At 38.7% G+C, this 16812-nt stretch overlaps 1 protein-coding gene across 1 annotated transcript in view; it reads left to right on the forward strand.

Moving 5' to 3' along the window:
- The first annotated feature begins 569 nt into the window (after positions 1 to 569).
- Positions 570 to 16812, forward strand: part of LOC114053774 (vexin-like) — a 29667-nt gene continuing 13424 nt past the window's right edge. Inside the window, exons 1-2 of the mRNA XM_027876901.1 lie at positions 570 to 636; positions 8090 to 8145. Of these exons, the coding sequence (XP_027732702.1) occupies positions 570 to 636; positions 8090 to 8145 (123 nt within the window). The remainder of the gene's footprint in view (positions 637 to 8089; positions 8146 to 16812) is intronic.

Genomic DNA, 16812 nt, shown 5'->3' on the forward strand with positions numbered 1-16812 from the left:
ATAAAAGTCAAGTGAACATGAAAATTTATTGAATTTTCAGTCCAGCTAACAAAGGAACCTTAGTGGTAAAACTGAAAACCTTCGCAAAATCTTAAGCTTAAGAAAATAAGGGACAATGGCTGGTACTGGACATTATGATACCTATCTGGTGAAATTCCATAGCTAAGCAACCCTCACCTCCTACCCCATCCCCCACCCCCCTGCCACACACATACTACAGGCTAGGTTATTTCGCTTTATCCCCACTCACTTTATGAAAGTCTCACAAATTCACTGCGGCAGACAAATCGTACAATAAAAATGTTCCATCTGAGCCTGGGAGGAGGCTGAAGCCTCCCCTGCTCAGGCAAATGTTTGCAATAATAGAATTCATAAAAAGACAGATGGGAGTAGAAAATGTTGCAGTGAAGAATCTGGAATGAGATGAGATCACAGCATCAGCCTGTCTTTTGTGGACCTGGACAATGATCACAGAGGCAGATTGGATTAGGGAAACCTCTTGACTGGAAGGAAGTTCGGAGCAGTCGCCAGATAAAGGACACGCTTCAGGGAGAGACGACTGAAAGAAAATGCATCAGATTTACAGCTGCAGCGATGAGAATTTAGAAGTTTTCACCACTGTGATTTCATCCAAAGGTGAGTAAAAAAGCTAAGCTCATCAACAGGGCCTTGTACATTCTTGTCTTTTCTTAAATACAGTGGAAGGATGAGGAAAATAAGACGCTGGATTATTGCTTTATTCTCAGGTCAGTGACATCTGATTGTTGGGTTTCTGTTGTTGTTGGGTTTTTTTTATTTGTTTGTTTGTTTGTTTGTTTTCTGGAGGAAACATTTAGGTGCACAGATTCCTTACTGAGAAACAATTCATTAGAAAACCACTGAGGACTGTTCAGTCCCTGCAACCCCAAGGTAGTCATTGTTTTAGGAAAAAGAAATAAAGATGAAATCCCCAGGACAGCCCTACTGAATCTTCAATTTTTTTCCCCAAAGAGCTAAGGAGTTAATGAAACAAGAAGCGGCTGATTCAGAAATATAATTTCACAACAACATACAGGGGAAACATAGGAGGAAATGCTCCAGTCAATGGCTTATATTTCAAAAGAAGAGGTCAGGTAATCTGCTGACCTGTGTATTGCTCATACTGAGAGCCCCAGAGTTGCCCACCCCAAAACAACCAGGGAGGGAGGATAGGGGTGGCCAAATTGTAAAGTGGCTGGATCTTTATGGGCTGTCAGGGGACTCTGCTTGTGTTCAGTGTCTAGAGGAAGGATTTGTGCTACCACTCAGCTGACTCAAAGAAATCGTCTTATTACTGGACAATTCCTTTGCCTCCTTTAAGGAATAGCCCCCTTTTTTCTCCCTTCATCCTCCGTTCTCTCCCTACCGGTACTGGAGTGCAAGCCAGTCACTCATGCGTAGCTCTGGGTTTCATTGTTAGATCTAAGGCACTGTGGCTTAAATGAATTGAGCTGTCTGTTTGCTGGTGTGACTTCCCATTCAGACAATTCTTTCTTCCTCTCTTGTAAACAGTTGACATTGCCATTTCTTGTTGGGGGGAAAGCCAGAGACTCAGTCTGAAAATGCAGGTAGTGCCAGGGAATGTAACTTTATGTAACAATGAAGCTTTAATGGCTTTAAACTGCACTAAGTCTTTTGGGACACGCTGTATATTGCTAAATCCAGAAGAAGAGGAAAAACAGAGCTAGAGGGTGAGATCACTCAGAAGGAGGATGGCTAGTCTAGCCATCAGACTGCCATTTGCATTTTCGACTTGAAGACTTGTTTTGCAATTCTTGAGTGAGGTTGAATCCCACTTGAGTGAATCCTGGTCTCCCCATCTAAAAAGATCCTTTTACATTTAAAGGAAATGAATATATTTTTAACTAAGAGTGAGTGATCCTGATAGATATTACACATCATTCTCTTTCTATTTTCTTAAATGCATGGCTCTAGATCAGGAGTTCTTAACCAATTTTTGAGTGAGAGACCCCTTTGTCCATCTGGTGAAATCTATACAACGCTTCTCAGAATCATGTTTTCAAATGCACAAAATGCATAGGATTACAAAGGCAACCAATTATATTGAAATACAGTTCAAAATATTTTTTTAATTCACCTTAACCCTGATTAAGAACCTCTACTGAATGTGGTATAATGCAAAGAACTCCAGAGTTCATCTTGTTCAAACTGATCCTGAGTCATGGTTCTGACACTTACTAGCTGTGAGACCAACACTTACTTTGTCTGAGTCCCAATACATTCATCTACAAGAATGTAATATGTGGAATGACCTATAGCCATACAATGGGAAGAGCTCTGAGTCTGACTCCAGCTTTATTCCTTCTTAGCTGAGTGACCTTGGGAAGGTCACAACCTTCCTGGACTTCATTTTCTTCATCTGTAAAATGAGGGAATCAGATTATATGACCTTTGGGGTTCCTCCCAGCTCAAATCTATGATCTTAAAATATGCCCCATAAGGCTATGAAATAAAGCATATAAGGTGCTTTGACAGCCTTAACACACAAGGCGGATGTCAGCTTCACAGGTTTCTGTGGAGAAAGTGCTTTGCAAATGGTAAACCTCTATGTAAATGTGAGTCATTTTTATTCTGAGGCAATTCACTGCAAGGCAAGTACATTCTCTAGAAAAGAAAAATTGGACACTTAAACCCAACAGCAAGTTATATTTAAAGTGGCCCTATGCATGCCTCTCTGATTTACTCTGTTAGCCCTACCTTATTTTGCCTTCATCTGAATTAAAGATATTTTAAGCTTTCAGCAAGGGGCAGCTTTTCTGTATTATCCCTGCAGAAGGAGACTTATAACTGCAAATTTAATTAATCAGTTCCTAGGAAGGAATTTCAACTTTGTTTTTGAAGAAATTTCAGTTTTGCCTCCTTGGTGAAGTTCCTTCTCCAGTACTCCATTTGAAACTGCCTTAGCAATCATTCAATAAGTATTTATTTTATTGTGGGCCTATTATGTGCTCAACATTGTGGGGCAAACAGATACATAAAAAATTAATTGTCCCTGCCCTTAAGGAGTTAACCATCTAGCTGGACCAATACAACTAATACCCATGAAATATATAATAAACAATAATAATAGCTAGCATTTATATAGTCCTTTAGGGGTAACTTGGCACAAGGGATAAAACTCTGGACCTGGAGTCAAGAAAACTCATCTTTCTGAGTTCAAATGTGACCTCAGACGCTTATTAGCTGTGTGACCCTGAGCAAGTCACTTAACTCTATTTGCCTCAATTTTCTCATCTATGAAATGAGTCGGAGAAGGAAATGGCCAATCGCTCTAGTATGTTTGCCAAGAAAATGGCAAATGGGGTCACGGAGAGTCAGACATGACTTATAAGACTGAACACCCATAGTATTTTCAGGTCTTTTAAGCATTTCACACATGTTATTTCATGTCATTCTCACAACTCTATAAAGTAGGTGCTTTTATTATCCTCATTTTATAGATGAGGAAACTGAGGTCTAGAGAAGTTAAATGTCTTGTCCAAGGACACAGAGCCAATAAGTATGTGAAGCAGGATTTGAATTCAGGTCTTCCTGATTCTGAATCCAGCACTCTATCCATTACGCCAATATCAAAAGCCAATAAGTAAAGGCTAGGTTACAGTACAAACTTACGAAATAGGTTTCAGAGAAGAATGGGACTTGATGAAGGATAGAGAAGTTAGAGGTTACTTAACCTTTCAGTTTCCTAATCTATAAAGTAAAGAGGTTGGACTTGTGTTCTGGGGAGTTCTGAGCTGCAGTTGGACTAGAAGACCTCCATGTCCCTTAGAGCTCCAAATCTATAATCCCATGACCCAAGAAATGTCATTCTAATCTGGGAGAATAATATGAGAGAAGTCCCAAAAGCAGGAGTGAGACTGCCCTGTTTCTGAAACTGTGAGGAGGCTGGTCTAACCAGAGCGAAAGATTGTTGTTCATCCTTGGTTCTCTAAAAGAACCATCATAGGGTGATGTCTTGACTTGCAAGTGAATTGGATTTAAGTGAGGCAGAGCTGTGCAAAGTCATCAGCCTCACTCTTTCCTCCAGGGTCATCAGAATCCAGTGGCAAGACATAGGTCAGGACGGCCTGCGATGGCCCAGGATGCAGTGGAGGACTTCAGCCTTTTTAAGCTAAGGCCTTTCCCAAATCTCAGTTTGTCTGAGGCAATGTCCATTCAGTAAGAAAAGGCTAGGTGAGAATTTAGGCAACATTTGGTCTGGTTTGCCTTCATAAAGAAGACGCTTAGAGATTCTGGCCTGAACAGAAACAATTGCTATTTACACTCACTTTGAGCCGTCAATACCCAAACAATGACTAAGTGAGGCCTGGGCTGGAGCCCATTATTGGCCAATCAGTGAGAGTCAGAGAGATTTGGGTTTAAAGGCATAGTAAAGTACCTCTATCTGAATCCCAATGAGCTGTAACACAGCCCATGGGAAGGAAGCCTATTTACCAATTAGGAAGAATTGAGATGGATTATACCCATTTTCAGGAAGAAATGCTACCCCTGGAGTTCACAATACCGGTAACTTTGCTGTGCTGGGTCAGGAATAAAGTTGAATATGCTGTTGGCCTTGCTGGTGGCAGCTGGAGGCTACATGACCTTGTTTGTATAAAAGGGTTACAGAAATTATATGCCCTAGATTCTCCTGAACAGTCCCCATTTTCAATATTCTATTAAAAAAAACACAAATATTCTATTCCATTGCCCCATATCCTAGAAGTTCTAATGTTTCAATGAACAGTAACTGATAGCTATTCTCAGCAATACAATGATCCAAGACCATCCCGAAGGGCTCATGATGAAAAATTCTATCTGCCTCCAGAGAAAGAACTGATGTCTGAATACAGACTGAAGTATATTATTTTTCACTCTCTTCCTTCCTTTCTTTTTTTTCCTTTCTTTCTTTTTTTATTGTTTAAGTCTTCTTGCACAAAATGACTAATATGGGAATATTTTACATGATTGCACAGATACAACTTATAACAGATTGCTTATGGTCTTGTGGAGGGGGGAGGAGAGGGAGGGGTAGAATCTGGAACTCAAAACTTCAAAATAATGTTTTTACACGTATTTGGGGGAAAATAAAATATTAGTAAAAATAAAATAAATAGTAACTGAATTAGTTATTTCAGCATAATTTTTTTGAAAAGTCACAAAAGGTAGAGAATTACAGGCAGAATCACAGAATCATTTCAATTCCTCCACAAAAACATATTCATATTAGCTCTTTTTATGCATACCTATAGTAAAATGTAGTAAAAAGAGTATTGGATTTCAGTCTGAAGACCTGAGTTCAAATCTGGGTTCTGTCCTTCCTGTATGAACTTGGGCAATTCACTTCATAGGAGCATAAGATTTAGCATTAGAGGGGACTGTAGAGTGTTGAACCCAATCCCCTCATTTTCCAGATGGCAAAAGTAAGGCCCAGAAAGGTAAGTGGCTTCTCCAGGCTCATCCAGCTAGTTAAGTGACTGAGGGAGTATTTGAGGACCCTGAAGCCGCTAGGTGGCACAGTAGATAACAATGATGGGAGTCAGAAAGACTCATCTTCCTGAGTTCAGATCTGGCCTCAAATACTTACTTGCTGTGCAACCCTGGACAAGTCACTTAACCTTGTTTGCCTCAGTTTCCTCATCTGTAAAGTGAGCTGGAGAAGGAAATGGCAAACCACCCCAGTATCTTTGCCAAGAAAACCCCAAATAGGGCCACAAAGAGTTGGACCTGACTAAAGTGACTGAATAACAACAAAACTTCTTAATTCTCAAGTCAAATATCTGATTCACTATGATCCCTCTGAGCCTTATTTCCTTCCCTCTATTGTAAAGTGTAGATGAGAAAGGGCTTGAGATTAGCTGCTCTCTGAAGTCTCCTATGCAAATGGCACAGCTTTGTGGCCCAGGCTGGACTGCACTGGTGGTGATGAGGAACTCCCTTGACTTCAGCTGCGAAGACTTGGCGCCCAACATGTTCTGTGTGCACCTGTAGGAAAATCGACTTCGGCAATAAGGCGCAGTTGACTATGTGTCCCAGTTTGAAGTTCAGAAAGCGTAGTTACCATTCCCTTTGCAACCCTGAAACTGATTATCAGCTGGATGATTAGGCCCAGCAACTAGCTGACATGACCCTCCCTTCTTCAGCAGCAGAACAAGGCAGCCATATTAAATATTATACCTTCAAATTCTGACCTAACCATGGAGGCTCATTAGCGGCCCAGAGGGCCCTGGTCTAGTGGCTCTAACACCCCCAGCAAGTCACTTGACCTCTCTTTCTCCTCCTCTTCAAAAATTGATCTTAAACCCCTTCTTCCCTCCCAGAAAAGGTGGCTGGAAAAACCAATGTTTATGCTGTTATGTGCTTTGAATTCCTGCCTAGGTCAAGGCAGGTTAGTCTATATGATAGGCTCCCTGACAGGATCATAAGGAGGGAAAACTTACAGACACGAACTCAAAGCCAACAAAAAAAAAAGAAAGCTGTAGTTCTGTCAGGAAACAAAAGTTGAAATGCTTATTTCCTGAGGTGAGACATGGTCAGGTTATTTCAAGGCAAGCTGGACAACAGCATTTGAAGTGATTCCCTTAGGGACAAGCCTTTCAAAACTAAAAAATTAAAATAAAAAATTTAATGGGGATGGGTTGAATGCTAGAATAGTCTGAGCTTCCAAAGGAAACTAGGGGGTTGTTACGTCTTTTTGACCACTATCACTTCTCCTCCTTGTCCCTTGCTTCCTCTGGAGGAGAAAGAAGAAGCACCTAGGTGGCTAAGTGCATAGAGTACATGAGTTGGAATCAGAAAGACCTGAGTTTCAATCCTCCCTCAGACACTTACCAGCTATGAAGTCATTTAACCTCTCCGAGTCTCAAGTTCCTCATCTGTAAAATGGAGATATATGTCACCCACCTCATACAGGTTTTGAGGATTGAATGAGTTTACATATACAAAGTGATTTGTAAACCTTAAAGCCCTCTCTGAATGCTAGTTATTATTAAGAGACACTGGCACAGTTTTAGCAGATCCCGGTATCCTCAATAGCCTAACATTGAGGGGAATGGAGCACTGGAAAGATTTCTGGATCTGGCTCAGATGATCTAGGTTTGCCTTCCCGTTCTGTTATAGGGAGACTGGTCAAGTTGCTTAAACTCTCTGGATTTCCTCTTCTATCAAATGAGGGGCTTGGATTAGTTGACCTCTAAGATCCTATCCAGGTCTAAATATAATGAGAGACTTCATAAGGGGACCCCTAATTTTTGAGTTCCCTCTCTCTTCCCCCGGTCCGTTTAGTGAATTATAGGATATAAAGTGCAGGTAACACGGGCAAGAAAGTGTTAAGGCACATCTCACAGAAGGATAATTTAATCAAGTGGGATAAAGACACCTCAGCTGATCTGGAGCCTATGATCAATACCCCCATTGCACCAGTCTAAGATCCTATGACGCCAAAGTGAACAAATATGCTAGCTTTCCTAACATATTTGTGTTTTTTTGTCAAAACGATGCCAGGATGGCCTGGCAGGTTCAAGAAAACCTAGATATAGAAGGGGCGCAGCTCTGTTCACAATGAAATATTTTAACAGAAAGAGTTCAAGAGATTCCCAGAATCAGCAAAATTGAATTTTACCCTCCGACCATATTAGTTGGCATTACTCCAAAGTGCCCGGGTCAAGACTGTAGTTATGGTTGTTGCTGATTTTTATTCTGTTGCAATTCCTCTCCATTTCCATCTTCCAAAAACCAGTCCTGTACTCTGTCCTGGCCTAACTACACCATGTTACCTAGTCATGACATCAATTAAATGCATTTTCACTACCAATAGTGTCTGTTCTATAGTTACGGTCTACACCATTGCCAACAAAATGGAAACTTTTTTTTCACCTTCAAAGCTTTCCTCAATAAACTAACATATCACATTGCCTTTCCCTGCCTTCACTTTCCCAGATCTTTTTTTCCCTCTCTCCCCACTTCCAACACCAGGAATTCAATAAAAATTCCAAAGAAAAAGGTATTCAAGATCACTAGATGCTATAATCCTATGTTCTCTCTAATGAGTTTTCTTTAACTCACTTTTCAGTGTCCAGTCCAGCCAGAAGAAAAGTCAAAATCTCACAACATCTTTTGACCAAAAGCGTAAGAAAATTTCATCTTTTATTCTCTTGTACTTGATTTCTTTCCATTTAAAAAAAAAAGTGTATCTTGGGAATGAGATTGGGTTTTCATTTACTGAAGGGTTCTTGGTTGCACAGCAAGGGATCAAATTTTCCTGATCTTTCTTGAAAAACTAAAGGCCACACTTTGTTTGTTTCTTGTTTTTTTTAAAGGCCACACTTTAAAAGAATTATATTCCTGGCATTCAAAAAGTCACAAGGGAAGTGATAAAAAATCACTAATGGTGAGGGAAAAGGTTGAATTGTGGGTGATTTACTGTCTGAGGAAATGTTACAGAAGACCTTTGCCTTTCATCAAAAAGTTTTCCATTATTCTGGGTTTGAACTAACCAAAGGTAATTCATGACTGCAGAAAGAAAGTTAGGAATAAGGAATCACCCACATTATCGTTACCTTAAGCAAAAGATTCCCTTCTCTATTTCTGTGTCTCTGTCCACAAAACTATGCCAATTTGCTTTCAAAGACTAGAAGGATGATTGTAAATAGCTTTTAAAATGTAAAACACTAGAGATTCTAAGAGGGAATGACTGAAAAATTAGGATAAAATATCCATCAATATTAATTAAATGTAAGCTGTTATAAAACAAATTTAAGTAGGTGTGTTGTTTAGCATTAAGTAATTTAGTATTAAGTCTATAATAAATCACTTTTTACAAAATGCAAAGCACTAAATCATAACATCTTCTAAGTAACTAAAAAAGGTTCAGAATATGAAAACACTCTTAATGTGACTAAGATGTACAATTCTCCCTTCCTTAAAATATTTGCTTTTTAAAGAAGAATATACAGAGTGTCCCAAAAGTCTTAGTGCAGTTTTAAGCTTTAGTAACTAAAACTTTTGGGACAACTGTATAATTAAAACGCACTATTTCCTGTATGTTTTGTTTGTACATAGTTTTCATGTTGTCTACCCTGTCAGACTGGGAGCTCCTTGAATGCAAGAACTGTCTTGTGTCTTATTTTTATCCCCAGTTTTTAGCACAATGCCAGACACATGGTGGGTATTTAATAAATACTTATTAACTGACTATTGACAAAGAAAAGCATTTGTATCTTGATATTCAATCTTCCCTCAGTTTTCCCTTAGACAAGGCCTATTGGCCTTTGTGGGTGACATTTCTTATCTCTAACTTCATTTCCTAAATTCGGATACTTAGAGAAAGCAAACAGGAAAATTCCCTGGAATTAGAGTCAGAAAATCTGGGTTCCAGCCTGATGTCTAATACTTAGATAGATACATATCTTTATGTACCTGACCAAGTCACTTTCCTCCACAGCCTTCAGTTTCTTCACTTATGAGATGTGGGATATTAATACTTTGGGTACCTATCCTATAGTATCATTAAAAAGAAACTACTTCATAATTAAAAGCTGTTATCATCAGAACTGTTAGAGGTCATTTCTATGTTTAGAAAACATGTTGGCCTTGCTCCAATAGGTCTTCCATAGTCCTTACATTTTAGTTTTGATCTCTCAATCAGATGGTTGAAAAGAACCTAAGAAGTCATTTAACCCAGTGACACTCAATATTTTTGAGTATGAAGACCCCTTTTTAACACTAAAACATTTTCCAGCATCCTACCTGACAGTAGCACTATCCATTAATTAGGCATAAGAAACTCTTATTATATTAGAAATGCTGACAAATTAAGTTAGTTTTATTTTATTCATCACAACTATATCTACATACATTTAAAAAATAAGAACACATATGCAAGGCATATTACTTGCTCAGTCTACAGAACAGATGTTTGTTTATTATATTTAGTTATTTCATGCTACCATACATCCTACTTCAGTGATTTAGTGTGATGTGGAAATGACCTTTGGTTCTTTATTTATTTATTTATTTTGCTTTTTGGTGAGGCATTTGGGGTTAAGTGACTTGCCCAGGGTCACACAGCTAGTAAGTATCATGTGTCTGAGGTCGAATTTGAATTCAGGTCCTCCTGACTCAAGGTCAGAGCTCTATCCACTGCGCCACCTAGTTGTTGTGACCCTTGGTTTTTGAAGGTACACCAGTAAAGTATGAGCTCTGACAAGTCTTACCATGCGGAAAAATTTCAAGTGTGGTAAATTAAAGACTATGGCTCATTTCTGAGAACAAACCTAGCTAAATACAGAGAGTCTCCTCATCAATAAGCTAGTATGGCAACACAGGAAACAAATAGAAGTACCACATGGCCCTCACTCTGGGGCCATTTGTGCAGTGACAATGGCTCTGTGGTAGAAAAGGGGGCAGATGATACTCATAATCACGTAAGTTTTAAAACACATGCAAATACCAGCTTAGCCATTGATGTATTACATGTAAGATCTTGCCTAGTGTTTAAAGAGTGGCCGTACTAGTTGAGAAACTAAATCATACCAATCTTGACTTCTATAAATGAAACTAGTAGACTAAAAGGAAATTGTATCTAAATGGAAGGATGGCTCATTCTCCTTGGAGAGGCAAATAAAGGGGTTAGTAGAGTTGGGTTTATTGTACGTGAAGGGCAACAAGAAATGTCATACCATGGGATGTTTGGTTATCTAATATTGGATTTTCGAGAAAAAGATTTGTAAAAAGACTGTTGTGAAGATAATTGCAGCTCATGCTCCAATATGTGTCATGAAGGATGAAGAGATATAAAAGTTTTAGGAATGGCCCAATAAGATCCTGAAAATTCAGTCAACATATACTTTAATACTCAGGAACTTCAGTGCAACAGCAAGGATAGGAGAAAATTACTTAAAATAAATAGTTCAGAACCTAAAAAAAAAATTGAGTTGAATAAGGGTTTCTTGAGGACAAGGACTGTTTTTGCCACTTACTTGTATCACAAGTGTTAATCACAGTGTCTAAAATAGTAAGCTCTTAATAAATGTTCATTGATTGAATATCATGAATACATTCTTCAGAAAGAAAGCTGGAAAATTTGGAAGTAGTTAGCACTGAATAAGATACAAAAAAATGAAATTAATTATATTCTAATGAATGGGAAATAACTGCTCCCTGGTGTGGGAGTCAATCCTAAGTCAGCTGACTGAGTATTCATTTCATTAGAAGAAATATAAAACTAATATCAGATTAAAATAAGGAATAAAAATGGGAAGATATGATTTATGACTAAGACAACTCCAACCTAACAATTATATTAGCTGTTGATGATGGAAAATAGGAAACGAGTAAAAGAATAGGTGTCGACACCAATTATCACTATTTCGTAAGGAAATTTAACTCATATAAATCAATCACCACAACAGGGAGACCAAAAGTTCCTAAAAACTGTCTCACCCAGCAAAAACTTACTCTTCATGCCAGAAGGAAAGATATGATACCCAAATGCAACACTGGTTTAAAATATAATAATAAATTGTGATTAGATCATGGAATTTCAGAGTGCATAAACATAGAAGTAGTACAGCTTCTAGATACATTAATGTAGGGACCATGTTATTGCCTTTCTTTGTATCCCCAATGCTTAGAATAGTGCCTGGCTTATAGTAAGCACTTAATAAATGTTTCTTGACTGAATGAAAGGTGAATAGGCAGATTTTCTCATAATATTCTATGGCAAACCACACCTTTACAATTGAAGGACTGGCTGAGAAGTGCAGAGGCTACAAGATACAATTGTTTGTTGACTGTACAAACACACATTCACTCATTCAATAGAACAAAATGATACCTTAAACGTTCTCCTCTAAAAAGATGTCTCTCATGAATATATTAACATAATATAAGATTCTTTGAATAGTATAACAACAGAAACAACATTGTTTTGTGACCCTAGGATTATTAATATCAAATGAGGCATAAAATATGTAGACTTGCCAAAGTCATGGAGGACATGCAGCACTGAATCCAAAGGGAAGAGAAATTCCCTGTAATTGGTGAAATCCTTCAGTTGTTCTTTTGGCAAGGCCATTGGGGTTAAGTGACTTGTCTAGTGTCACATGGAAAGTGTCAAGTGTCTGGTCTGAACTCAAGTCCTCCTGACTCCAGGACCAGTGCTCTATCCATTGTGCTACCTAGCTGCCCCTTCAATTATTCTTGTTTGAAGATGACATTAAGCTGATTGTTTCAAGTTCCAGGACATTTCAGAGCTTCTTAGATGAGATCTATGATCTAAACAAATGGTTGCAGAATGCCTTGGTGATATAAGTTGTATGGACAACCCATAGAACCCACGAGTACACCTGTCTTGGTCAAATACTATGGATAGACAATAGACTGCTCTTATAATTAAATAGGGGAAGTCATACAGTACTTTTAATAACCCCAATCTACTCCCTGAGACAAAGACTTATTTTTAAGATCAATATTCTTCTGATGATACTGTGGGATTACAAAGCATGAGATAGCATAAATGCCTTTAGAAATAAAGCCATGGCTCACTCAAAGGACTTTGCAGAGGTGCCTGGTGGGTATGAGAAAGTTATGATATATTACCAAGAAATAATTGAGTAGGAAAATCAATGTAAATGATAGCATCAGAGAAATTTATGACTGTAAAAAGAGATGGCTGGCCATACTTCCATTGATATCTCTGCAATGCCAAGATATAAAGGCCCTGTGGTCACTGGGAGGATCCTCTGGGGTAGATTTACAGGCCACAGACTAGACTCACTCAGTATAAGAAAGTGTAGTTAGGCTATGGTCTGCACCATACAGGGAATACCCCTTTCAGTGAAATCACCAATCCATCTGTGGCCTTTAAAAAGTTTGAGAGACATAATTTCTGGGCAACTTCATCATTTTATTAAATTGGAAGAAGAGTGTCTTGAGGGGGTCTATTGACTCTGGTTGGTTAACAATTAGTGAGAGGTGAACTTTACAAAGAGACATGAGCTCCCTCCAGTGAGGGACTGAGAGTGACATCATATCACTATCCTTATACTCAGACCACCCTCAGCATTGGGCTATCTAGACAAAGAATCTCTATCCCCACTCTAAGCCTGAGCTAGTTGGGTGGAGTATCAATACCCAGAATAAGGACAGTGTCAATCCTATCTTCCATCAGCCTTGTCCTTGAGAGATTGGACAAGGAAATGGGGGGGGGGGGAATACTGAGGTATCCCCAATTTTAATAATTGACTATTAATATGAGAGATAAATAATCATTTCTCTCATATCCAATAATTAAGTCTCAAAGTAAAAAATAATTTAATGATACCTTGTATGCATAAAAATTCACAGACAAGCACATCACTCAGGAAAATGTAAATTCCTTTTGGATGGGGACTGTTTTTAATTTTATTTGTATCCCCAACACAATGATTCACACATAGTAGGAGCTTTAAAAATGTTTGTTGAATTCAATTGAGTTGCAATAAGGCTGGATCTTGAAGTCCATAGAAGGGCAAACACTAATTTAATCCATTCTTCTGTCTTTAGGCAAGACCCTATTTAAGTCATTCCAAACAGATGACACTCTATCCCTATTTTAAAGACTCCGTGAGAGATTCCAAAACTACTGTCACTAATATTCCATGTTGACCAACCCTTCTATTCAGAAACCCAACTCTTATGTCTACTCTAAAACCTTCAAGCTGCAATATAGCCAGATGCTTCTCTTTTTTATATGATAGACTTTCCTGCCAAATTTTTAACTTGTTTAGAATTCTCTTTCCACGTTTTTTCTATCCCTTTTTTTCATAGCTCTCCCACTTAGGACTCATTCTGAGACCTGTGATTACCAGCCACACTTTCTTCTGATTTTAATTCACAAGAACCCCACATTTTATACTCCGCACATCCTCCTTATACACGTGATTTCCGAGTCTGCTTGTTTTTTGTTTTTTGTTTTTCACTGACTTCCTGGACTGACAACCAAATGGAAACTGAGGAACCAAAGGACCCCCTCCCATACAAATCCAAGCTATCTAATTACATTATACACTGGCGTTTTGGTATTTGTCAAAGTCTTTAGCTTCTATTGCTCTATGTTCAGGAAGGAGACCATTTGTTAACTCAAGGAACTTGCATATTAAAGAAATGGGGTCCTTAGCCCCTTGCCTCCTCTCCACCCCTACTGCTAAGAAAGATCAGGGTGGCCGTGTTCAGGTTTGAAGCCAGCAGCAGGAACAAGCTGTACTGGTGAAACTAGAAAATAAACCAGTCTTTCAGGAGCAAAGAGCCACACAATCAAACCTTTCAGCGGTCCATTTCCTGGTGTGGGTTTAATGTACTCTACTGTGGGGGCCCCATGGAATAGCCCCAAGATATTGTATGGCTTTGAGCACCATAGCTAGGTTAAGGTGTTTGGGTCAGGAGAGAAAAAGGAGAGGGAGGGAAGGCTAAAGTGATGTGTTTTTCTTTCCTTCTCTCTCTGAAATACAGACAGGAAACCTTTATTCTTTCTAAATTGTTTTAGTATCCCTAGATACACAGGTTTAATTTCACAAGGAAGCAAAATAGCAGATAACCTGGAGAGCAACCAGGCACACTCCCTGGCCTGGCAAGCCTCAAGTATGCCACTGCGTGGCTGAGTACTTCACATTCATGCAGATGACCTAGTAAGAGGGCAGCCAGTCTCTTAACCTAGCCCATCATAGGTGGGGAAAAAAAACTTCATTTTTTTCAGATGTTAAAGGATTAGATTTGGCTCCAGTATCACTTGAGAAATGCATCAAAAAGGGTGCTGGGGAAGCCAAAAGATATTTGAAAAAAACAAAACTCCAGAAATTCTGAGCGCCAGCCCTAACTCCATTACTTCACGAACACGGGCACAGCCTTCACACGGCTGGTGGCACATCACACAGATCCCAGGACTGGAGAGCCAGAGAAACTTGAGTCTGAACCCTGCCTCAGATATTTACTGGCTGTGTGACTTGAGGCAAGTCCCTTAAGGCTCTTTAGCCTCACTGTGCTCATCTGTAAAATGGGGATAATTAAAATAATAGCCCCTACTTCACTGGGTTTTTTTGTAAGGATCAAATGAAATAATATATGTAAAATACTTTGTAAACCTAAAGTGCTATGTAATTGTTAGTTATATTATGATAATTCATCTCAACTCCAAGCCCAGTGTTCTTTTAATAATATGACCACATTGATTAAATTAAGCTAGCTCACAGTTCACCAAGAACTTTATTTCATGTTTTTACATCTATTATCTTATTTGAGTCTCAAAGCACCCTGTGATTCAGACAGTGAAAGTGCTATGACAGATGAAATAAAATGAGGGTCTAGGAGATTAAGCAACTTATCTACGATCATACAGCTAGTAAGCAACGGAACTGGGACTGTCTCAATTTTTCCATCTGCAAAATGGGTATTTTCTCCCTTTCACTACCTCCTAGGAATGTTAGGAAAATAAACTTAGATTACCTATTAAAGTATTTTAAGTTGGGAAAATATCTCTCTAAATAAAAGTTATTTCAATTCTTTTTCTTACTTACCGGTTTATAAAGGAGTATCTGTTTCTTTTGTTCATGGTTAAGCTAACGAAGTTAATTGACTTCATTGAAAATTTTGCCCTGAATGCCCAGCACCTATTGTGTCTCTGTTCACATCTTGGCTTTAGGACTGCCTTTAATTGGGGCAGCTAGGTGGTGCAGTGGATAGAGCACTGGCCCTGGAGTCAGGAGGACCTGAGTTCAAATCCGATCTCAGACCAGACACTTGACACTTACTAGCTGTGTGACCCTGGGCAAGTCACTTAACCACAATTGCTTCGCCAAAAAAAAGACTGCCTTTAATCATGCCAGGAGCTCCAATATATGGGCCAGATCTGGCAGAGCAAGAGTTGAGAGAAAGGGGGCTATGCAGGGCTCTGAGCTGGGAGTGCTGTGTGCAGGACCACCCACTGCAGAGGCTTGCAGCCACAAAATGAGCAATTTATCTCAGAGAGTGGATTAGTGGTGCCACTCAACCTGGATTAAGGTCTGACATTTCCCTGGTTCACTGCAGAATTCTATGAACATTGGACTTTCTATTACATCCAGGAAAGAAAAATGACTTTCTTCTAATACAAATAGTGAGATCCAAATGCTCTAAATGGCTGGAACTGAGTCAGAAACCTAAACTGGGCCATGGCATGGTTCATTTCCTGACCTAGATAAACCAAAGTAGTTATAAATCAACTCCCCAAACAATGATATATTGATGGTAAAATTTACCAAAGAGATCACAAATGCTGAAATAGATTCTGTTCCCTTTTACTCTATGGGTGGGGTAAGAATCTGGATCTCAGAAGATTTGGAACTGCTCTCAGATGCAGCAAACAGATGAGATATGAAAAATAAAAAATACCTGCTGTATGACTGTCTCCAAGAGAAGTTAGCCATAAACCATGCTCTAACATGCTGAGGATTGGACTAAAGCTCAGTTACCCACCATAAGACCAAGTTAAACTTTGTCTCACTCACTTCCATTTGAATAATTCTCTAGAATAATTAATAGGAGTGAGGAAGGTACTTGTGGCCACAAGGGAGACTTTGGAGCCTCCTCCCTTTTTTTTTTCTTTTTTTAAATTGTATTCATTTTATTTTTAATTTATGGAATAAAATAAACATTTCAATAACATAGTATAATAGGAAAAAATGCACATGAAACTGCAAGTCTATTGTGTACAATTTGCTACTCCTTTTAAATATATAATAAAGTTATCATGTAAATTTATTTTTTTTCCTTTTTTTCCTT

The sequence above is a fragment of the Vombatus ursinus genome, unplaced genomic scaffold (assembly GCF_900497805.2).
Source record: "Vombatus ursinus unplaced genomic scaffold, bare-nosed wombat genome assembly UNPS02014812.1, whole genome shotgun sequence".
NCBI classification, from domain to species: Eukaryota; Metazoa; Chordata; class Mammalia; order Diprotodontia; family Vombatidae; genus Vombatus; species Vombatus ursinus.